A 25063-nucleotide genomic window follows, 5' to 3' on the forward strand; every position below is an offset into this window, starting at 1 on the left:
TGTGAAAAGACCCATCATGTATGTAAAAGGGATTCCTCCTCCTTTTGGATTCTATCCAGAGTCTCTTCCATAAGAATGACCAACACAATCTGTCTGCTTTAATATTTCACCTAATAATTAAAGCATAACTAAGCAAACTTGTCTCTGTAGTAGCATTGATCAAGGTCTTTTGTATGATGTTAACATGCTCATAGAAGAAACTGTTGAAGACTCTTGCAGGCCGGATATTGCTCTATCAGGTCCAGTGCTTTTTGGTAATCGACAAACAATAAATAAAAACAAAATCTTTTCATTTCTATACCCCTCATACTACTATAAGACTGTAGAGATTCTCTCATACAGAAAACCACAAGAGTCTACCTGTTTATCTTAACATATTTTCATCAGAGAACTCAATATTTGCATTTATTGTCATAAAGATCTTCAAGGGATGAGAAAGTAGGCATGTGGGTTAGTAGTGACTCATGAACTAGGCAGCCTCTGAGGTCTCTTCTGATCCTAAGATTCTATGAATTGTAGTCAACTTCTTTTTGGTATAATACATTCTGTGATATTTTCCTTTCTTTAGAATTTGCATGCTCTTAGAAATATGACAATGAATCCTTCAGTGCCTTTAAAATCATGTTACCTCCAGCACAGATTTCCTTTGTGTATATTTGGTCAAGTATCTCAAGTGCTATTCCCTCTCCGTCACATCAAGTGTTCATTAACTCAGATGGTTTCTAAGACTCCTAGTTATGGAAATTATTTTTATATTTAGGTTGCACTAAAAAATAGGAATAATCAGAATCAATTTGTATGCTTTTATCCACTTCCCATTTTTTGGAACTAACAGCTTATTTTTTATGAAATAAAAATGGCTGGAATTGTTATAATTGCATGCAGAGGTAACTGCACAGATCATCTTGTATTTATTCTTCTCATTTGTTACTAAATTTAACCTCAGTGGAATAACATACACACTCAAATGGGTGGAGTAATCTTCCTAACCCTGCAGGAAAATAGATGGGGAAGGGGAGAAAGAGAGAGGGGCAAAAGGAAGGAAGGGCAGATTGGGGGAGGGAACAGACAGAAGCAAATCCCTTTTGAAGAGGGATAGGGTGAAAGAAGATAGATAATAGAATAAATATCATGGGGAAGGGAATAGGACGGAAGAGAAACAGTTAACAATAGTAATCATGAAAAAGAGAAAAGGGGGGAAAATTGTACAAAAAATATTTATAGCAACTCTTTGTGGTGGCTAAGAATTGAGAATCAAGGGAAGGTCCATCAATTGAGGAATGACTGAAGAAGCTGTGCTATATGATTGTAGTGCAATGGTATTATGCTATAAGGAAATGACAAACAGGATGATCCTAGAAAAACCTGGAAAGACTCATGAACTGATGTATAGTGAAGTGAGCAGAACTGGGAGGACATTGTGCATAGTGACAGCAATATTGTTCAATGAGCAATTGTGAATGACTTAACTACTCTTAGCAATGCAGTGATCCAAGACAATCCCAAGGGACTGATGATGAAGCATACTATCTATACCCATAGAAATAACTGATAAAAAAAAGCACTTGTGGATTGTACATATATAATCTGGTTGATGTCTTGGGGGGGGAGGGGGCAAGGACGGGAGGGAGGGAGAAAAATTTGGAACTCTAAATCTTATGAAAATAAATGTTGAAAACTACCCTTACATGTAACTGGAAAAAATAAAATAAATGTTTGTTGTAAATTAACCTCAGTTCTAATCAGTGGATGATCTGACTATAAACAGGCACCTGTTTCATCAATTTCTTCTTTTGTGATGCTGTTCTGGGCATGTACAGCTTCTGCTGTTTTGTTTTTTTTCCAAAAAGAAGTATTCATGAGTTAGGCCATAGCATGAGCTTTGGGAGTAATATAAAATTTTTGAACCTCTTTGTTTCTCATGCCAAATCACAGTCTCCAACAGATTTTTCATCATCCTCCATCGTTGCATGAAGTTACTGTATTTCCAGCTATGTGGTTGAATACGGGAAGAGGTATGCTACCAAATTCCTTGTAAAATGTCTCTATTTCTTCCTCTGAAAAAGAGGGTGATGCATATAAGCAGCAACTACCTCTAACTATTCAATTTCCCTTTCTTAAATTACAATGAGCAAGTAGTATTAGGTGACTGTCTAAATATCTGCAAAATGTTTCTAGTAAAGGAAAATATGCCATAAATAATGCCATTCACATAACTATTCTGTTAAAATGACCACTCAGATTATTACTTTTAATAATAAATAAATTATTTATTACCTGTTATTCACTAAACAGAGAGAACTCTGTCTGCCAACACAGAGAATAGCACCAAGTCTAACTTCTAATCTTAGAGAGTTGTCTGGCAACTGAGACATTAAATAACTTGCCTTTGAGATACATAGTCAGTATGTGTCAGACGGCAGGATTTGAATTGACATCTTACTGATTCTGAAGCCAATTCCCTATCCAATATGCTATGATACCTTTTCATAGAAGAAAAGTCTACAACAACACAAGAATACAAAGACTAATATTTACTATGCTAACATCCTGAAATCAAATACTTAAATTATATATTAATTTGTGCATATGTAAATAACTGCATATAATTTAAATAAAAATAACAAATCTATAAAAAACCACAACTGTCAATTTTTAAAATTGAGATCAACAATAACAACCCTAAAAAAATCTCCTTTCCCTCTGAATTCATTTATCTACTCTAACTAGCATGTTAATGGGTTTAGGCAATGATATCTACAAATGAAAACAACACCACATTCAATGACTTCTGAATACCTACTTTAAAGCATTTTATTATGTTAAATATTTTTATGTGCTTGAACTTGCAAGAGTGTCTGATGTTCAGAAAATTCAGAATACTTCAAACAAAATAACAAATCCATACTATGAAGACAATTCAATTCCATTTCAATTGGACAAATATATATTAAATGCTTGCTATGTTGGGAACTATGAATATGGGGGGAGGGAAGAAGAACAATTCCTGCTCTTAGGAAGCTTACAATCGGGGCAGCTAGATGGCGCAGTGGATAGAGCACTGGCCTTGGATTCAGGAGGACCTGAGTTCAAATCCAGCCTCAGACACTTAACACCTACTAGCTGTGTGACCCTGGGCAAGTCACTTAACCCCAATTGCCTCACCCAAAAAAAAAAAAAAAGGAAGCATACAATCTACTGGAGAAAAAAACATGTATACAACAGTAAAGATAAACTCAAGTTGGACGATGAAGGACTTTAAATGACAAGTAATAGCATTTGTATTTTATTCTAGACCTAATAAAACAGGTGGTAGGAAATTATCCCATTTCTCTAGCCTGCTAGCCTTCTTGCAAGAAAAAGAAATCTGCTAAATTATGAAAACACTAAGGAAAACCAAGCTACTCTTTCCCTTCTGAGTTTGTCTTATATTTTGGATCACCATTTTCCTGAGGTAGATAGAGGTAAGCAAGTACTGTGTCATAAAAGCTTTCTAGAGGCAGCTAGGTAGTGCTGTGGATAAAGCACGGGCCCTGGATTCAGGAGGACCAGAGTTCAAATCCAGCTTCAGACACTTGACACTAGCTGTGTGACCCTGGGCAAGTCACTTAACCCTCACTGTCCTGGAAAAAAAAACAACAACAACCTTTCTGGTGAGCAAACAAGCAGGCATTGGAAAGTAAAATGAACAGGAGATTGTAAATGTTACTTAAAGGATCGGACAAAAAACTTTTTTCTTAGCTGGGGCAGTCAGGTGGGGCAGTGAATTGAGCACTGGGCCTAGATTCAGGAACACCAAGAGTTCCAAATCTGACTCAGACACTTACTAGCTATGTGACCATGGGAAAAGTGACTTAACCTCTCTTTCTCTCTCCATTTCCTCAACTGTAAAATTGGGCTAATCACGCACCCCAAACCCCACACCAGGGTTGTTATGAAGATCAGAGGAGATAACATAAAGCACTTGGCATAATGCCTGGATACAGTAGCCACTTAATAAATGCATGTTCTTTTTGCCTGTTGTATAGTATATGAACATCATAAATATTGGCCAATTTATGCATTCACAGTAAGTTGTGGGAATAAGAATTTTAAAAGACAATATTTGGCTTGGCAAAATGCTAAATACTCAAGAGTAGTCAATCTAAAGCCACTTGTTAAGATGGTGAGATAATGGTGTGATGTAGTGGAAACCAGCATTAGATTTACAGTTAGGAAACCTGAGTTATTACTCTTGCCTCTGATAACCTGTGTATGTGACCAAGTCATTTAATTTCTGTAAGCTTCAATTTCCTCATTTATAAAATGAAGCTAATAAATAACATATTACTTTTTTCACAGGGTTGCTGAAACAAGTTATATCAGCTATGAAGTGTTTGTGTCAATAAATGCAATATATAACAATTTATGACCTATGGCTTACCTCTGTGTGACATCCTTTACTTCTATGGTCAAGAAGTTGAATAAGCATTACCCATAATTCTTTGACACACAAGCAGGGATAGTGGTGACCTTGATAATGCTTTCAGAGGGCCTAACCTGAGAAAGGAAATAGAAAAAAAGGCAATCATTAACAGAAAAGTAGAATTTCCTTTCTCTTTTTGTTTTTAAAGAAATGCTATTCTCCACGCTCAATTTTCTTTGGAAAGGAATAGGTACTAGGCCCGTGGTTTCACAGGTATAAGGAACTCTGGGAAGAAGAAACTCCTTCTACCAATGCATTTCTGTATCTCTTCAGTCACTTACAGTCTTACTGAGATGCCTGAGGCATCAAGAGGTTAAGTGACTTGGCCTGGATCACAGACATTATATGTAAGAGGTAGGACTCAGAATCAATTCTGTAGAATTTAATAAACATTTAATAAGTGCCTAGTATGTGCCAGGCACTGTGCTAAAGGGAGTCAGGCAATCCTGTCCCCAACACCAGATCTCTGACTATACATGCTGCCTTTGATAACTTTTACAATTTGTGCTCAATTATATAATAGTCTAAAGCAAAATGTACCATTTGATAACTTCTAAAAGAAATCTCCAATACATAACAAAAATAATTATATAATCAAAAGATCAAGTGTGCATTACTGTCAAGCTTTTATCAAATCTGCCTCAATATTATTTATTCAGTCTACCAGAATGAAAAAGGACTTCTAATGAAAAGAATGGGATAGCTGGGAAGGATTCTAATTTGTTATCTGATAGTAAAAGACAAACTTTTGATAATAGATATGTGCAGTTTGTAAAGACATAATGGTTTCCAAATTATATAATACTTTTGCAATACAAAAATATCCCTAATGGCTGTGGGTGGTACAGAAGTATGCACGCACACATATTTTTGTAGGAAGAATAATTAAACTTCCAGTGTTTCATAAATCTGTATTTCTGTAAATCAATAGGAGGCAGACGTTATTTTAACATGATGGATAGTAGGTATTTTAATTGTATGGTTTACATTACTGTTCTCTATTTAATTATAGCATGAATTATTTCAATTATAAGCATGAATGTATTCATGTGGATTACCCTTAAAAGAACACATGTGGTTAATGCTCATAGGCTTTAGAGTAAAAGCTTAACCACAGACATAAAAAGACCCAAAGTACAAAAAAGTAAAAAACCCAAGTAAGAAAAGGGCAATAAATTCCTGATCTGTTCAAAGCTTAGATCTAAATGTATGTCTGAGATTTAAAATTAAGCAACCTTCAATACTTCAATAGGTCTGTGATGATCTCATCTGTGTTCTTTGAAATTAAGTGATAGCAATCTATAAATCTGAGACCCAAGACTTTCCATCTCCTGAAATTAAGTCAATAGAACATAGTTCTTTCTAACACTGTCTGCAATATGAAAACAATCAATGCCCATTTACTGATACTACTGTATTAAAAAAATTCTGTAATACTGTAAAATGTTATGATCTCCTCTTGTGACCCCGGACTTTTTATAAATCAAGCCAAAGCTCTCAAAGTGGTCAGCTATCTTTGTTCAACTGCTTCACCCTTATCTCATCACTAGATAGCAGTGTAGGAAACACATCATTACAGGGCTACACTCACTTATTTAACATTAGAGACAATCACAAAACCCTAGATGTTTCGATACTTTAAGGTTTTCCATTAAATAACATGTCGGTTTTACTGTTGTGCAGGGTCATTATTGGCCAGCAATTTATAGACTCCAGAGATCTAGAAAGTTGAGTGAGATGTAGTTAAGGGAAGGGCTGTTAAGGGGGGAGAAGAAAGAAGGAAGGAAGGAAGGAAGGAAGGAGGGAAGGAGGGAAGGAAGGAGGGAAGGAGGGAGGGAGGGAGGGAGGGAGGGAGGGAGGGAGGGAGGGAGGGAGGGAGGGAGGAAGGAAGGAAGGAAGGAAGGAAGGAAAGAAGGAAGGAAGGAAGGAAGGAAGGAAGGAAAGGAAGGAAGGAAGGAAGGAAGGAAGGAAGGAAGGAGGAAGGAAGGAAGGAAGGAAGGACAGGAAGGAGGAAGGAAGGAAGGAAGGAAAGGAAGGAAGGAAGGAAGGAAGGAAGGAGGAAGGAGGAAGGAAGGAAGACGGAGGAAGAAGGAAGGAAGGAAGGAAGGAAGGAAGGAAGGAAGGAAGAGTAAAAGCAAGCAAGCAAGCAAGCAAGAAGGGAACTGCGGGGGAGAGTTTGTTTTTTTCTTCAAATATACTATTCTTACCACCTGCAAGAGAAAAAACATTTAACATTCTTGAAAAGAGTTGTCTTGATGAAGGACTGTTCAAAGTAATAAATAGAAAATTAACTTTTAACCTTTCCCATAACTGTCCAGCTAATTCCCTAACAAGACTGCAGGCATTCTATTTTGCCTTTTGAGAAGTGAAAGATCTTTTTCTTTTAATCTAGTAGCATTAAGCCTCATTCTGAATCTAGTACACTTGGTCTTTAATATAATTTTTTTTTCCCCATTCAGCTGTCAGGAGGTACTTAACTAAATATTCATGGGATTTGCAATACTGACCAAATATTGAGGGACTAAGCTCCTCACTGTAAATGGAAGTAATACGTACCACAACTCAATAACAAAAAACAGTCCTGGACAGTCAAAAGGGTGAAAGAGACTCATATACAATTACCTTGGCATACCTGCTGACTGACAAACCTATCAGGTCACAAAGGAGATTTTCACAATGCTCTTTAAACAGGCTCACACTGGTCAAATTCTCACCAACCATATTCATTAACTGATGACTATATACAACTTGTTCTAGAAAATCAAAAAAAATGAAAATATTTTCAAAACATATCCTATACCTTGGTCCTATAAAATTTCATTAACAGAAAAGAGTGGTAATATTCAATTCCATTAGCTGCTCCTTACAAGCATTATAGTAAATATAATTTTGGTTTACAAAGAAAGATACAGTTTGAGGACATATTCCTTGCCACAATTACTGATAAGCATTACCAAAAGTTCTTTCATGCTGTTTGCAAATTAACAGATTTTCCTATATTCTTTAAACACATTTATCTAAAATATTTGCTATAACTAAAAGGGCTTCAACCAGTCTGTCAGACAACAAGAATTTATTAAGTGTCTAATATAGTTCAGATACTGTGTCAAGCTTTAGGGATATAAAGAAAGGCAAAAGACAATCCCCATTCTCAAGGATCTCATAGACTAATGGAAAGACAATATGTCAACAGCTATGTACAAACAAGATATAGACAGGATTAATAATAAACAATAATTATCATAGCCAACATTTACATAAGCTTTAGAGGATACAAGTACTTTGCAAATATTATCTTACTTTTTATAATCATAACAACCTTGCGAGGTAGTATGTGATTATTCCCATTTTTCAGATGAAGAAAACTGAAGGTTAAATTACTTGCCATGGTAACAAAGCTGATAAGTATGTGAGACTGGATTTGAACTTTAGTCTTCCTGACTCCCAGGTTCAACATTCTATCCACTATGCTATCTTGCTGCCTTTTTTTTAAGACTGGTGATAATCAACAAAATAAGGACAGCATTAAGGTAGGATTTTAGCTGGAACTTGAAGAAAGTCATGGAAGTTGGAAGATGGAGATTAGAAAGAGAATTTCAGGCAAGAGAGATAGCCAGTGAAACTGCTCAACCTGGGAAATGGGATGTCTCATGTGAGGAACAGGAAGGAGGCCAATGTCACTTGATCACTGAGTTACACTGGGGGAAGTAAGGTATAAAGAGACTAGAAAGGCAAGAAGGGGCCAGATTATGAAGAAGGCCCGCTTTTGAATGTGCCATCCACTTTAAATATAATTCGGCATATAAAATGAACACTGACCACAAGCTGGGTCACAAAAATAAAGCAAAATGAAAATAAGTAGACACTAGTAACAACACAGTAATACAAGTCAATGCTCTAACTACTGAGGACTAAAGTTCTTTTCAGGGAAGAACTCACAATATCTATATAAAATCACACACACACATACACAGATGTCATATTCATCATCGGTATCTGGAATGCTAAATCAAAAGATAATTGATTATAACAGGCAAGTTTGGCTTCGAAATACAAAATGAAGCAGGGAAGAGACTAATAGTTTTGTCAAGATAACTCATTGGTCCTAGCAAACACTCTTTTTCAACAACCCAAAGGCACATTCTACCCAGGGACACCACCAGATGGTCAATCTCAAATAAGATTGATTATATACTTTGCAACCAAAGGTGGAGAAGTTCTGTATAGTCAGGGTATTAAACATGATTATGGCTCAGACAGATCATGAGCTTCTTATTGCAAATTTAAATTGAGGAACATGGGGAAAATCCAAACCTCAGACTTATTGGTATGACCTAAATAACATCCCTTATGGCTATAAAGTAGAGATTTAGATAGATTTAAGAAATTAGTTCTAATAAATAGAGTGCGTGAAGAACTATGGACAGGGTTCGCAATATTATACAGGAGGAACCAACAAAAATATCCCTAAGAAAAAGAAGAAAAAGCAAAATGGGTATCTAATGAAGCTTTATAAATAGTTGAGGAAAGAAGGAATGCAAAAGGTAAAAAAGAGCAAAATATACCCAACTGGATGCAAAATTCCAGAAAATATCACGGAAAGGTAAGATGGTTTTCTTAAAATTAGCAATGTAAAAAAATAGAAGAAAACAAGATGGGAAAGACAAGAGATCTCTTCAGATAATTAGAGCTACCAAGGGAACCTTTCTTGCAAAAATGGGCATAATAAAATGGTAGGGACTTAAAAGAAGTAGAAGAGATTAAGAAGAAGTGGCAAGAATATACAGAAGAACTACACAAGAAAGATCTTAACATCACCTATAACCACAATGGTGTAGATAGTGATCTAGAGAATGAAGTCAAGTGGGTCTTAGGAAGTACTGCTAACAATAAGGTTAGTGAAAATGGCAGAATTCCAGCTGAGCTATTTAAAATCCTAAAAGATGATGCTGTATTCAGTATGCCAGTAAATTTGGAAAACTCAACAGTGGCCACTGGATTGGAAAAGATTATTTTACAGCCCAATCCTAAAGAAGGGTAATGCCAGAGAATGTTCAATTTACTGAACAACTGCACTCATTTCACATGCCAGAAAGGTTATGCTTAAGATTCTGTAAGCTAGGCTTCAGCAATATGTGAACTGAGAATTAGCAGAAGAGCAGGCTTGTTTTTGAAGAGGCAGAGGAACTAGAAACAAAATTGCCAACATTCATAGGGTTACCAATAAAGTAAGGAATTTTCAGAAAAAAAACACCATCTACTTCTGCTTCACTGACATACTCACGCTTGTGACTGGGTGGATCACAACAAAAATGAGGCAAATGGTCAAAGAGATGGGAGTACCAGATTATCCTACTGTCTCCTGAGGAACTTGTATAAGGGTCAAGAGGCAACGGTTAGAACCAAACATGGAACCAACTGATTGGATTAAGATTGGGAAAGGAGCAGACAAAGCTGTTATATCATCACCTTATGTATTAACTTATATGTGGAGCATATAATGTGAAATAACAGGCTGGACAGAATCAAATCAAAAGCCCCGACTTAAGTTACCAAGAAATATCAGTAATGTCAGATATGTACATAATACCACTCTGTTGGTAGAAAGTAAAGAAGAATTAAAGCTTCTTGATGAGGGTTAAATACGGAGAGTGTGAAAAGCTGGCTTGAAACTTAAATTAGGTTTCAAAGTTTAAGTTTGAAACTTAATTTTTAAAAATTAAGATCCCAGCAATTGGTCCCATCAATTCCTGGTAAATAAAGGGAGAAGGACAGGAATCAAAGTTAGATATATTCTGGGCTCAAAGATCACTGCAGATGGCAACTGAAGTCATGAAATGAAAAGACCTTTGCTCCTTGGAAGGAAAGCTATGGCAAATCTAGATGGCATTCTAAAAAGCAGAGACGTATAGTCAAAGCTATGGGTTTTTTCCAGTACTAATTATGTGACTGTGAGAGTTGGACTCTAAGGACAGCTGAATGCTGCAAAATCAACACTTTTCTAATTGTGCTACAGAAGAGAGCCCTTTAGACAGGAAAGACATCAAATCAGTTAATACTTAAAGAAATTAATTCAGACTATTTATTGGAAGGACAAATGCTGAAACATTCTGGCCACATAATGATTAGAGAGGATTTCCTGGAAAAGACCCTGACGTTGGGAAAGACTGAAGACAAAAGGAAAAGGTGATGGTAGAGGATGAGATGGATAGTGTTATGAAAGCAAGGGACATAAGCTTGGACAGACCAGGAAATAGTGGAGTACAGAAGGGCCTGCTGGGCTATGGACACAACTGAACAACAACAGACACCAAAAATATTTAACATTCATACAGTGCTTTAAGCACTTTATAAAAATCAATCTCGGGTTCAACTAGGTGGCACACAGTGGATAGAGCACTGGCCCTGGATTCAAGGGGACCTGAGTTCAAATCTGGTCTCAGACACTTGACACTTACTAGTTGTGTGACCCTGGGGCAAGTCACTTAACCCCCAATTGCCCTGCCCCCCCCCCCAATTCAATCTCATTTAGCATTCTCAACCACACTGAGTGAGGCACAATTATTATCCCCTTTCACAGAGGAGGAAACAGATTCACAGAGATAAGGTGATTTATTTGCCCAGGATCAAAAGGGAAGTGAATCTTGATCTTCCAGATTTCTATCCACAATAGCACTCTGCCTCTTTTTAAGTCAAAAAAAGTGAGACTGAAACAGGGATGATACAACTATCAGAACATGGAAATGTGGATATCAGAGGTCCAACTGAGGACAAAACAGGTTGGGAGGGGGAAGGGGGTGGAGGACCAAAACTTGCACATCTTCTCAAATTCAGCCCATTTCCACTATAGCTAAAAAGAATTATTCAGAGACCTATATATCACAAGAAGAAAAAAAAGGTGCTTACTTCTTAAGTAACAGAAAAAAAAATGCCCTTTCAAAGTACTGTGGTAATTGTCAATTGAATTTTTATTCCAATGCCTCATGGTGGTTGTAGAGGTCTACTTGGGTTCCTGAAGTCTATGCAAGCTGGGCACAACCTTGGCAGGTCCTACCAAAGCAAGGAAGTTTCCTTTGAGTACAGGCTCAGCAGCAGTGAACTATATATCCATCAGTCAAGAACTAAGTTAATTAAGGCACTAGATTGGCAGTAGGATGACGACTTTTTTAGGCATAGCAACTTAAACATCAAATACCAAGACCTAGAAGCATTTCAGTTTGTCAGTGGGAGTATCCACAAGAAAATCAAATTGAAATAGTCAGGATCTAGAATTAAACAGACACTAAATATAATTAAATGTTAATTTAATGCTGATATGATATTGTTAGGAATCTCTAGTTTTCCCTAACCAAAAATAATCTTCAACCAACTGGACATAATTCAGCAAGGGAGTCAGGAGAAAGAATATAAAGAAATTAACGGAAAGGCAAGAAACACATCGGCACTCCTTAGACTTACTTAATGCTTTTTTCACCCAGGATGTGAAGAATTTCCAGCAATAGCCAATGATATCCAAATGAAGATGTATTAAATGCCATGATGGTGGAAAGAGCTGTGAAAGGACATTCAGCAACAGAAATTATCAACTATGATTGAGATCTTCCAGTACTTTCATAGGTGTTATACAGCAAGTCACATATTTTTCCTTGTTCACATAGGTTGAAGACCCAATTAACTGCCTAGAATTCAAAAACACAGACAAACCTTTTGTCTCCTTTATCACTAGAACAGCTCTCTAAAAGATCTGAAGTGAGGATATATTCTCACCCCACTAGATTGGTTTAAGGGTAGACCTAACTAAAAGCATTAGAAGAAAATTGACCAGTTTACTTAAAGTCATTTCCAACTTTCTGTTTCCATTCAAGGTACAAATCAGCAAACCACCTCAGAAAAATCACATTAGTTTTCATTGTTTTTATTTTAGAATGTTTCTAAGTAAGAAAGCAAATTGTTATCAAGTTTCTGCAGTGTCACTTTATGATTTTAAACACTTCTAAGGGGCCATTATTTTTTATGAGGACAGCATTAATTTGATATTAAGATATCCTCATCTTGTCAGGATCTTTCATTAGTGTGAAATTCAAATATAGTACTTGGGTGGTTAATGCCACAAAAACGTAATCATACCCCTCCCCGCCCCAAGGCTTATTTTAGGTGTTTGTCTTTTTTTTTTAAAAAATATTCTTTGTTCTTTAAGTGGTGAGGCCATGTTTTGAGGATTCGCATTTTGCACTTTTAAAAAACCCACAAAATTATCTTTTTTCACATTCATCTTTTCTTCAAGTTCAATTCAACAAGCTTTATCAAACATCAATATGTGACTAACACTGCTGGACAATGGCGATATTAAGAAAAAAATTGAAAATGAGCCTGCCTCATTTTACCAGGGGGGAGGAAGGAATAACATGTATATAGCAGTTATTCATATATAGAAAACATACAAATCCATTTCTGTAATGGGAGAGTGTTCCAACAGGAGAAAATAGGAAAGGCCTTCTGTGGGTGGTGGTACCTAACTGGGGAGCTAAGGAGTCTAAAAACTCTGGAAAGATGAGGAGAGAAAACATTTCAGGCATGAGGAATGGCCTGTATAGAGGTATGGAGCCAAAAGACAAAATAACATGCATGAACAGGTGGTAGGGCCAGTTTGGTTAGAAAACAGAATGTATTAACAGGAATAACATGCTTAACAAAACTTTACTCTGTTGACTTTCAAGTCAAGATCTCTTAAAGTTGACTACATAACAATAATCAAGAGGAATAAAGACAATGATTAAAAACATCACAAAAAAATCTCAATCACATTCTAGAAAGGATCCACAAAATCATCACTGAGAGACTATGATGTGTATGCAAAATACTTTTTCAGCTAATAAAGTCCATAAAGCTCTCCACAGTAAAATGAGAAATTTCCTTAGGCTCTCTTAGCCCTTATCTAAGCCTCCCTTAAAGGAAGGACAATGGAAACTTTAAAAAAAAAATGTGCGTACATTTTAGTTTTATTTTATTTCTGCAAACTTTTTGCTCAGATTCCACTGTTATTTGCAGATACACACACACACTCACACACACACAAAGGATACTGATTTCAATGATTGTTTGCTTTAATGTTCTTCCATGGGAAGAGTGACCTTGGCAATGTTGCTATAATTATTTTGTAAAATTATTTTTTCCCTGTGAAAACTATATTTTAACAACAAACAAAACAAGGCAAACCTTTATTTGGTTTGGTGTACTACAAATGCTCCTGGAAAAATACTGGCGTGGTCAGACAGACGGCCAATGTATAAGATCAATCCATGATGTTCTTCAACTAATATTGAGGGAAGCTGAGACTCCAAAGCCTCATATGGGAGTGAACTGGAACATCATTCTCTGTCTCATGTAACCTCAGGTACCTGGAAACCCTTAAGATACTGTTATCTACCATATCAATCTCACATGCATGCTGGGTCACATAATTTTTTTAAAAATGAATCTGACATCCTACCTGAAGATGAAAACTTTCACATAATGAAGAAACATAACACATTGATGCCTGATATTGTTTGCTTCAGAGTGTAAGGCTGATACTTGGCCTGTAAATAAAGTAGACATTATTAACCTCAAAAGTTATTCTAAAAAACAGGTCTTATCATATCTCTTCCACTCCCATCCTCCACTACACTCTACACACTACACACCCACACACACACACACTGAACTCAAGTAAGTTTAGAATCAAATATAATCCTGGCATCTAACAACTCCTCACAACTTGGTCCCTTCCTATACAGTTTTCTGACAGCTTTACATGCTTACGTTATAATTCAGTGACACTGGCCTTACCCTGGTAAATCTTCTATCTCCTTACCTCATTTCCCTGGCTTCTTTCATGACTCCAGCTCAAATCCCACCTTCTTCAGAAGGTCTGTGCCAGTCCCCACAACTGCTATGTGTTCTCCTTTTAGATTAATTACCTTCAGGGGCAGCTAGGTGGCGCAGTGGATAAAGCACTGGCCCTGGATATCAGGAGGCACCCTGGGTTCAAATCTAACTCAGACAACTTGAAACTTGCAGTGTGACCCTGGGCAAGTCACTTAACCCTCATTGCCCCACAAAAAATAAAAGAAAAAAAGAAAAAAGATAATTACCTTCATCTACTCTATATATCTTATGTGTACCTAGTCCATTTGAATGTTATTTCCCCCCATTAGGAGGTGAGTTCTGAGTTTGTTTGTTTTGTCTTTTGTTGTTTCCCAAACTTAGAACAGTACCAGCACATACTAAGTAGTTAATAAATGCTGACTGAGTGAAACACAATTATTCCACTGAACAAAGTAGCTACATCATGGAAAACTACACACTTTAGGAAACCAGTAGCATTCCCCCTCTCAGAGTCTAACTAGTCTTCTTCTTTGAAACAACTGGATGGTGGAGACAGGACAACCTCAATTCCTTCAGAAAAGCTTCTGTTCTTCCTTTTCCCACATAACTCTCAATAATAGATAAGACCCATGGACCCACTGGCCACCTCACATGAATCACGCAAGCTAGGGGTTTCAATTTGTTTTTTCAGGATAGGGAATCAGATTTTGTCAATGGAAATGATTAAGATCCAATTTCAACCCTAGGAATTAGTCCTACTCCCTACAAAAGTGGCTGAGATGAGGTTGATTCTTCCCCCTGGATTGGTTAAAACACAGGGTGTCTTGGGGGAGAAAAAAGCATTACTTAAGAGATCAATAACTGTAATTTGGGTTCTGGTCACTCTCACACTCTAAAACCCAATCCAGTCTTCTATAAAGTTTAGATTACCTGACTTAGGATGCACTGGCCTTAATCTACTGGGGCTACTCCAATCAACCAACCAGTATTTGCTGTTAAGCACCTACTATAAACCACATCTCATTAGGCACTGGGGATAAAGAAACTAAAACGAATCAATTTTTGCCAGACTCTTTAAGGCAGATAGAGCATTGGGCCTTGAGTCGGAAAGAACTGAGTTCAAACACTGCCTCAGACACTTGTGCTCACTAGCTGTGTGATCCTGGGCAAGTCATTTAACCTCTGTTTGCCTCAATTTCCTCAACTTTTAAACTGAAGATAACAGCACCTACACAACAGGGTTGTGGTGATAATCAAATGAGATATTTGTAAGTACTTAGCATGATGCATAGTATATACTAAGCACTATATGTCCCCTGTAACCTTCCCTCCCCCAACAAGTTCCATGGGAATGGACTCAAGTATAATCTACCCTGTTTTTTACAATGGAAAATACTCCAACTCTCCAAACACAGTGACCCAACAATTTGCTTAGATATTTCCCTCAAAATTCCACATCAGCTTTCTTGTCAACATAATACAGGACTGTTCTTTTAATCTAACAAGCAGACTTTCTAACAACTGAGATACCTGTTGTTTAATTTCACCAAAAGTTTAAAAACAAACAACTAAGACATAAGACTTTTAAATAGTGCTGATTGATTTCTAGTCAGCCTTTGCTTCCACAGACAATAACCATCTATGAATCAAAATGAATGATCCTGGAATAGATCCTAGGCTATTAATACTCCTTCAAAGCCTGCTTTATAACACTCCTCCCAGAATTAGAAATGCCACTGACAGGTGTAATTCTCATTCTAAAAACTATAAAACAGGTCTGTGACCTCCCACTCCATTTTTAACTTAAATAACTAGCAAAGGATGTTATGCCTCCAGAGAGAAGCATCTTCCTCTATACAGATGACATGATTTTATCTAAACCTAGGAACAGCATTAAGATTATACCTGAAGCCACTCAATAATAGCCGAAATAACTTGGCATCATCTGGAGTAAAACATTAACTGTTGCCTTTGGTAGCAAGTCACTAAGAAATTTTATTTCCAGTGACTCAATTTATATACTTGCTTGTATTTAGAAGTATATGTTGGGAGTTAATACATCCTGGAAAAAAATATAACCATAGTGGGGTTCATTAAGATCAAGGCCAGTCGATTTAAAAAAACACTTTCCCCTGGATTTTAGGTTAAGCTACTTATTTTCCCATAACCTAGGCTTCACTCTAATTTTCTTATTTCTTATCCCTTCTCCTACTCATTAAGTTCAAAACCTCAGGGTCAACTTGGTATAGTGGAAAGAATGCTAAATTTGGAGTTGGGGAGCTGGATTCAAATTCTACTTCTGCCACTCCATGTGTCCTTAGCCAAGTCACTTAACTTTTTCTGTGGAGATTAGACTGGCTATTCTCTAAGGTCCCTAGCTAGAAATTTAATGAGTTATCCAGGACTTCTTTTCTCTCCCTCACCCACATTCCAATATGTTATTTGGTCCAAGTTCTAAACATTCTATTTCTATACTACCTCTTATATTTGTCCCCCTTTTCTCCACTCATACTAGCACCATTCTAGTTCAACCACTCATCACCTCTCATTTGCCTCCCTAGTATCCTCACTTCCATCCTTCAGATCACACCGAACATAATTCCACTAAAACACAAGTTTTGACCATCACTTCCTTCCTCTCCCCATAACCTTCAATAGCTACTAATAAGATAAAAGTCAAACTTTTCCACCAGACATTTAAGGCTGTCTTCAATCTGTTCCCAATCTATATTTCCAGGTTTACCTCATATAACGATCCATCTTGTACTCTACAAACAAGTACAACTATGTTGAGAAACCCTAGGATATCAATTGAGAATTCTCTAAGTCTTTGAGCAAGCTGTAAGTACCTCTTAAAGAAAACTTTGACCACTATTCACTGCAGTGATCCAACTCTAAGCAAATTGGTCTACAATCCATTCTCCAAAGTTGTCTTCATATTTCCCATCTGTTGACTATGCCTAGAAATATTCCTTTCTTATCTCTACTTGTTGAAATCTTTCTTTTCCTTCAAGCATTGATTCAGTGGTATTTCTTTTATAGAACATCTAATAACTCTCCACCCCATTCTGCCTCAAAGTTAAAAGTGCTCTCCCTCTCTTCCAATGCTACTGAAGCATACTGTCTAAATTTCTCCTCTGTTCCTGTCACACTCTACACCTTGTATTAAAACTGTCTTACACATGATAATCCCTGGCATTTACATAATGTTCAAAGTGCTTCATATGCATTACCTCACTTGACCCTCACAATAACTCCGAGGTACTGCTAGGTCTGGATAAGTTCGAATAATGAATCCTCTGAAGCAGTAACAAGTGGTCATATGTCTTCTAATTCGCACTATTAGAATCATGATTATGTAAATTATGGCACTAGTTACAACCCAATGAAGTAAGCAGTGGGAAATTCAAATAATTCCTCACTTCAGAGGATTCATTATTCCTACTCATCAAGACCCAGGCTGTCGTTCCCTACAGTGTTGTTATCCACAAAAGATTTCCAAACAAAACATCTGAGTGAATGATTAGATCTAAAACAGCTCCCCTTTATCACCACAAAACAGCACAGAAAATATACCAAATGAAATAAAAGAAAAACCATGGGGAGGAAAAAGAGGAGAAAGGCAAGACATTCTCACAAGAAAATCCACCAAGCGAGCCAGCAGAGACCAAAGAAATGAATGAGAATATTTTTTTTAAGCCTAGGAATACAGTGAACAAACACTAAAGAGTAAAAAAATATCCAGGAGAAGGAATGAAGTAATACTGCAATAACTACACCTAGAAACTAAGGAAGAACATGGAAAAACCACAGGAATCCTCAGAGAGATGGAAAGTACCTATGAAAGAATAACTTTAAAGCACAGAAAATCAATTATTTTAGAAGAGAAGCTTGAAAAATGTTTAATGAAACAGTGGGCATCATGCACAAAAGGGATAAGATGTAACTCAACAATGCACAGATACAACAAGAAACATCAGAACCGCCTAAAAGGTATCAAAACTAGAAGAAACCATGAGGCCTTCACAGAAGGTCCAGTATTTACCAAAGGGAGAAAAAATCATGTGATCATAGAATTAGAGCCTCACTATGGGCCACTTAGGATAAGTCCTTCATTTTATATATGAGGAAACTGAGGCCCATGGCGGTTAAGTGGCTTGCTCAGGGTTTTCACAGTGAGCAAGGGGCAGGATTTGGCTAAACCAATCAAGGTCTTCTGACTCCAAATCCTACAGCCAGAAAAACATGAATTACATATCAAAGAATGCCAATCCAAGTCATCAGCGTTACTCCATCCAACAAGAAACGAAAGGTTGAAATGTAATAACAATAAAAAGCAAAGGAAAATGGATTAACTATAGAATAATGTCCTGCAACATCAAGTATAATCTTTTTTTGGGGGGGAGGGTGAATGGATGATGAAAACCTTTGATTTCATTGGTATAAGGAGAACGTAGGGAAGACACTCTCTCTACCAATTTAGAGTTGCATTTAGAGTTACCAGAGGCAATGAGAATTTAGTGACTTACCTAGGGTCATACATCTAGGGATATGTCAAAGATAGAACTAGAACCCAGGTCTTTCTGACTGAGGCCAGCTCTCTCCGTGCTACAACAAACTGCTTCCAGGGTTTACTACTGTGGAGGAAATGGAATACCTTTCAAATAATTCCTTCTGAGACAACCAGTTTCCCCTCCAGTTAACTTTCTATAGGTCATTGAAGAAACTAAGAAAAAGGCTGTAGTCTTGGATATTCAAGGGAAAATGTTCTTGGCATGAAGAGTGGAAGGGAGCCAGTGTATCTGGAAATCAGGACGTCTCAAGTGATAGTTACTCATACAAAGGCAAGGGTAGAAACAAAGATACTTAGCAGAAAGATATGAGAGAACATAGAAGTAGAAAAAAGAATACATTCCAGGCCTGGACAAGGCCTGTGTACACACATTGTTTTCTTAACCAGGTTTCTTAGTTACGAGCTATAGTAGGGAAGGGGGAGGAGGGATATCTGAGTTGAAGATAAGAGTAGGGAGGAAACTGCTTCAAACCCAAACAAGAAACAGTTACCTAAAGCGGACTGGAAGAAGAAAGAAGAAAAAAAAAAAAGCAAGGGAGATAGATGTAGAGATTTCGCTATGAGTTAGGAGAAGATACTATAAGTGAACCTTTTCAAGCAAACTGCAGATAATTAAACAGGACTAAATGGAGGGGGGGGGCGGGACTTAAAAATAACTAATAGTTCTCATTTTAAATGTCACGTTGCTGAACTCATCCATAAAACAGAAAAGGGTCATAATGGGTTAGAAATGAAAGCCAACCACATACTGCATACAAGAAATACACTTTAAGTATAAGGATTCATATACAATTAAAAGGACAAATTACAGTAGAATTACATTTCAGCTAAATACCTAAAAGCAAGGGTTGCAATAATTAAGATTTCAAGACAAGGTCATGGTAAAAACAAATAGACATATTTATGCAGGCACACATATGAAAATATGGTACACACACACATATATGCAGGTGCACATGTGCATGCTGTCAGAAAGAAACAAGAAATTGAAAGACTCCCTTTCTGCAAAAAAAAAAAAAAATTAAAATGAAGAATGCAGGTTTGGGATGAAGCATAACACACTGTCAGACATAGTCAATGTACTGATTTCTTTTGCTTAATTGCACTTCTTCGTTCCAAGAGAAGGTCTTGTGGGAGAGAAGGTATGACCAGTGAAGGAAAAGTGAAAATGGCATTCATAAAACACTTGACTTAAAGTTATTTTTAAAAATGAAATTTAAATAAGAGACAACCAGGAAGGCTATATTATTCTCATGTATAAGGAAGTAATTTCAGCATTAAATGTACATGCATAAACAGCATAGTATCTAAATTCACAAAGGAACAAAAACTAACTGAAATAGTCTTCTGGTGGATCTCCCTGCCTCAAAGCTCCTCCAGTCCATCCTTCACAAAGCTGCAAAAGTGTAACTCCTAAAGCACCAGTCTGAGCATATTCCCCTGCCACTTAAGAAACGTCCATGGCTTCTTTCTTACCATCCTCCAGGATCATCCATAAAATCCTCTGTTGGCTTTTCAAGTACTTCATGTCTTGGTCCCTTCCTACCTTTCTAGTCTCCTTACACTTTGCCCTGCTTCCATATCCTTTACAATTTGGCACAGTGGCCTCTTGCCATTCTTGCACATGATCTAGCCCCTCCCCCACTCTCCAGACTTTGGTTTCCACATTTCTGTAATGTTCTCCGTTGTTCTCTTTCACTCCTAGCTTCTTTGGCTCCCTTCAGGACTCAGCTCAATTCCCACATTCTGCAGAAGGCTTCTCCCCAGTCCCCTTGTATCTTCCCTCAAAGGCTGTGTCCCTCGACACAGTATATATTTTGTAAGTACATAGTTACTTGAATGTTTTCTTGCCCATTAGAATGCCACCTCCTTGAATGCAGACACTGTTTAGGTCTTTCTTTGTATCCCCAGAGTTTGCATATTCCTTGACACCTAGTAAGCATTTAATAAACACATACTGACTGCTGACTAACCTAACTGCAAAAGACTTAGAAAGAAAAAACTGTAATATTCATGTAAAGACAAAGTTGAAAAAACTTGATACTACAGATTATTGGAGGTAATCGAGGGGAATTTGAGGAGTATATTTTTCAGCCATCACCATACCCTTTATGAAATGGATAATGTGCTGATAAGTAACTTCTAAAAAAGCACAAATAGTAAGCCTATCCTTTATAGAGCAGAGACAAAATAAACACTGGAATCAATAGGGAACCCAACAAGAGATTAAACTGGAAATGAAATGTTATCCCAAATAATGAGCAGTCAAGAATTAATATCAGAAAACTGTCCACCACAAGAAAACATACCAAAACTTAGGGGATATAGCTAATGCTGTCTTTAAAGGAAAGTGTCTCTCTCTGCACATGTTGATAGAACAGAATGTAAGGTCCTTGAAAGGTCAGCAACTATTTCCTATTTGACTTTCGACTTTCTAGCCCTGGCACCTACCAGAGTACCTGACACAGGTGCTTCTTGCTGACTGAGCAAGAAGGAAGACTTATTAACTGGGGATGCAACTAAAATAACTAGAAAAATCACACAAACTAGCAAAACAAAATAAGCTAGAAACTTGAAAATCATCATGAACTATAATACATAAATATTATAACAACAAATGAAAGGCATGAATAATTTACAAATATAATAATACTGAGATTAACAAACATCAAGTAAAACTCCAATCAACAATCTCAGAAAGATATCTACAGAACAAGCTATAAATGAACTACCAAAGAAAAAAACTTAATCCAGATGGATTTTCTTTTTTTTTCTTTTTTTAAAATTTGCATTATGGCATTTTATTGAGGGAAAAAAAAGGAAGCATCATGGCCAACTTACCAATAACATCAAACAGATGAAATACAAAGCAAGAGCAATTGGACATTGTCTCTTCTCCACAAAACCAGATTTTAGATAGGATAGCCAAAGCTATATGCCAAAATAAATACTGTTAGACAAACCTTTTCTCTAAGTGCCTTACAAAGTGTTGCTTCAAACGGATGAGGATGAAAAAAATTTATAGGAAACCCTTCAGAGTCAAGTGTATCCAGTTTATCCAGATGGATTTTCAAATGAATTCTACACGGCATTTTAAAGGCCAAATAATTCTTATGCTTTACAAATTTCACCAAAAAATACTATCTCCATTTTAGAGATGAGAAGACTGAGGCTTAGAGAGCAGTAGATTATACATTTTGGAGGTGATACTTGGACCCATGTCTTCCAGCCTCCAAACTGAGCACAGTATCCACTCTGCCACTGCCTCTCTCTTTCCTATGCCCCTTTTAGATTATAAGTCTTTGGGAGAAAATTCTTATCATTTCCCCCCTCCCCGCTTCTCATTCCTTAAATCTAACACAAAACCTTACACCATATTAGAAACTTAATAAATATTTATTGAACTGAACTCAGTTTATTCAGAAATCAAAGGTTTCATCCGAGGGCCTATCTAATGACTGAGCTAAATTAAAGTTCCTTGAGGAAACCTTTTGGCTTTACTCACAGCCACCTCACTGGACAACCTCAAGAAGTAGAATGACCCTCCTATCTGTCTAAGCATATAAGTGAGGCTCCTATATTTTTACAAAGAGAATGTCAATTCTGCCTCTGCCACATCGGGGTACCAATGTTTTATGGGCAGCTGAGTAGCACATTAGGCCTGGAGTTAGGAATACCTAAATTCCAAACCAGTCTCAGGTGCTTACTAGCTGAGTGACCCTTTGCAAGTTACTTAACTTCTGCAGTCTCAGTTTCCTAATCTGTAAAATGAGAATACTAAGAGCACTTGCCTCCCAACTTGCTGCAGCTAATGAGATAATGACTGCAAAGGTTTTAGCACAGTGCTTGGTATAAAGTAAGTGCTCTATAAATTATAAATTATTATTATTATTATCATCATCATCCCTGTTTAGTCAACAAATATAAAATAGAGGCACCCATTAGAGAATTCAACTGGGAAGAGATAGCAATCCAGAACATTCAAAAAATTTAACTGAGAAATATAAAATTGAAAAGACTTTTTTTTTGGGGGGGGGGTGGAGTAATGAGGGTTATGTGACCTGCCCAGGGTCACACAGCTAGTAAGTGTCAGTGTCAGAGGCTGAATTTGAACTCAGGCCCTCCTGAATCCAGGGCTGATGCTTTATCCACTGGGCCATTTAGTTGCCCCAAAAGACATTTTAATGATCTACTGTTCTACATTTCCTAAATTAAGTTAGGCCATCAGAAGGCAAAGTATTGAATAACATTTTCTTAGCTCCAAATAGAGGACCTATAAATTAGTGAAGGATTTAAAGGCAAATATGACAAGACCCACACGTGAGAGATAACAGGCCTGGCTTATAATGTGCACCAATAGAGAGAGTACTCATATTAAACTATTAAAGTTTTCTCCCCCAGAACTACCTTACATGTGGTCATGCTCTCATTTTTTAGAGTACCAATATTTCATGGCCATTCAAAGAATATTTCTGTGTTTTCTGCAAAACTAGAGTTGAAGACCTTGTTTATTACACCACCAAACATTCCTACACAAAGAACCAAGCAATCGAGTCCGAGAATTCAGTGCCAAAAAGATCGTCTCTTTACAGTGTGTGCTACATTTTTTAAAAGCTCTATAATTGAATGTGTTTTTAATCCTAACTGCCAGGAAGCTTAAAGCTAATGTCAGTGCACAGTGCAGTACTTAATTAAACATAAGTAAGATGCAGGGGGAAACAGCACAGAGTACCTGGGTTCAAACCTTGCATTCCCCTCTCATTAATTCTGTGCCACTAGGCAAGTGACTTAGCCTCCATGGAACACCAATGAGGAATGGACTAGATAACAAGAGGTCCATTCCCGTTCTAAATTTATGACCTTGCAATCATCATTCATCTATTTTAACTCTCTTAATTGTCTCAAATCCTTAAGTAAATCTTTATAAATACATATATACATATATATGTAAATATGCATTCTTATTTAAATGGAGTCCCAGATACAACAGAAAGGAAATCATGTCCTACACTCAACTTCAAATCGCAAAGTGGAAAAAAGGTTCACTACAGTGATAGACTGCAGAGAACAGAAGGAAAAAATATAAGAGATGAGCAGGACACAGTTACCAATTATACCATGCCACAGGCCTTTCTTAGTCACAAGGTCCCACTCAACTATTTGGTTTAGGAAAAGGTCACAATAAAGACAGCATGATACAATGAAAAGAACACTGAATTTCATTTCAGAAGTTCAAGGTTCAAATCCCACCCAAACTCACTGGGTCCTTGGATTTCTGTGAACCTCGGTTTATTTATCTAAAAAGCGAAAGCATTTCATTCAGCCTCCTCTAAGGTCCCTTCCAGCACTAATATCCTGTTATATAAAGAAAGGCAATGTGGTCCAATAGAAAAAGTAATGTTTTTAGAGTCAGATTACTTGAGTTTGACTCCTGCTTTGAGCACTTACTTACTAGCTGTGTGATTCTGGATAAGTCTCTTCATTTCTTAGAACTTCAATTTCCTCATTTGTAAAATGAGGGGTTAGGCTCAGTGGCCTCTCAGGTCCCTAGCAAGTCCAGACCTATGCATCTATAATTAGGTATAACCTCTAGGAAACAGATATATGCACACTGTCCAAATTCTGTATGATTATTCATTATTCTATTTTTCCGGGGGGTGGGGGGGGCAATGAGGGTTAAGTGACTTGCTCAGGGTTACACAGCTAGTAACTGTCAAGTGTCTGAGGCAAGATTTGAACTCAGGTCCTCCTGAATCCAAGGCTGGTGCTCTATCTACTGTGCCACCTCAGCTGCCTGATTATTCATTATTCTTAAGAGATTCTAACATTGCAGCCAAGCCAAAGAGAAAACATTCTATGAGTTAATTACGGGGTCATGAAAGAAGGAAGGTGATGATGAAAAGGCTTACAATAAATCTAGATTTAATTTCCTTAACAAATATGAAACAGAGTTCTGAAAAAAAATCTTTATAGTATTCCCACTAGTTTGACAAGATGTTAAGTGTGACAAGAGGTGGTATCACTATACAAATAACCTACAGCACATACAATAAGTTTTTACTGAAATTTTCAGAATGTCAAAATCCAAGATGTTGTAGAGAGGGTTTTTGTTTTGGGTATTGGTTAGACTAGGTGATATGTGAGGCCCCTTCCAATTC

General features: G+C 37.0%; 1 protein-coding gene across 1 annotated transcript in view; it reads right to left on the reverse strand.

Annotated features, from left to right (window-relative positions):
• MMS22L (MMS22 like, DNA repair protein) overlaps nt 1–25063 on the reverse strand; it is a 174884-nt gene that overhangs the window by 138964 nt on the left and 10857 nt on the right. The window contains 10 exon segments of the mRNA XM_044004415.1: nt 4424–4516; nt 4519–4539; nt 7088–7218; nt 10913–10918; nt 11931–11975; nt 11978–12017; nt 13682–13693; nt 13696–13818; nt 13821–13863; nt 13956–14043. Coding sequence (XP_043860350.1) covers nt 4424–4516; nt 4519–4539; nt 7088–7218; nt 10913–10918; nt 11931–11975; nt 11978–12017; nt 13682–13693; nt 13696–13818; nt 13821–13863; nt 13956–14043 — 602 coding nt within the window.

The sequence above is a fragment of the Dromiciops gliroides genome, chromosome 4 (assembly GCF_019393635.1).
Source record: "Dromiciops gliroides isolate mDroGli1 chromosome 4, mDroGli1.pri, whole genome shotgun sequence".
In the NCBI taxonomy this organism is placed as follows: domain Eukaryota; kingdom Metazoa; phylum Chordata; class Mammalia; order Microbiotheria; family Microbiotheriidae; genus Dromiciops; species Dromiciops gliroides.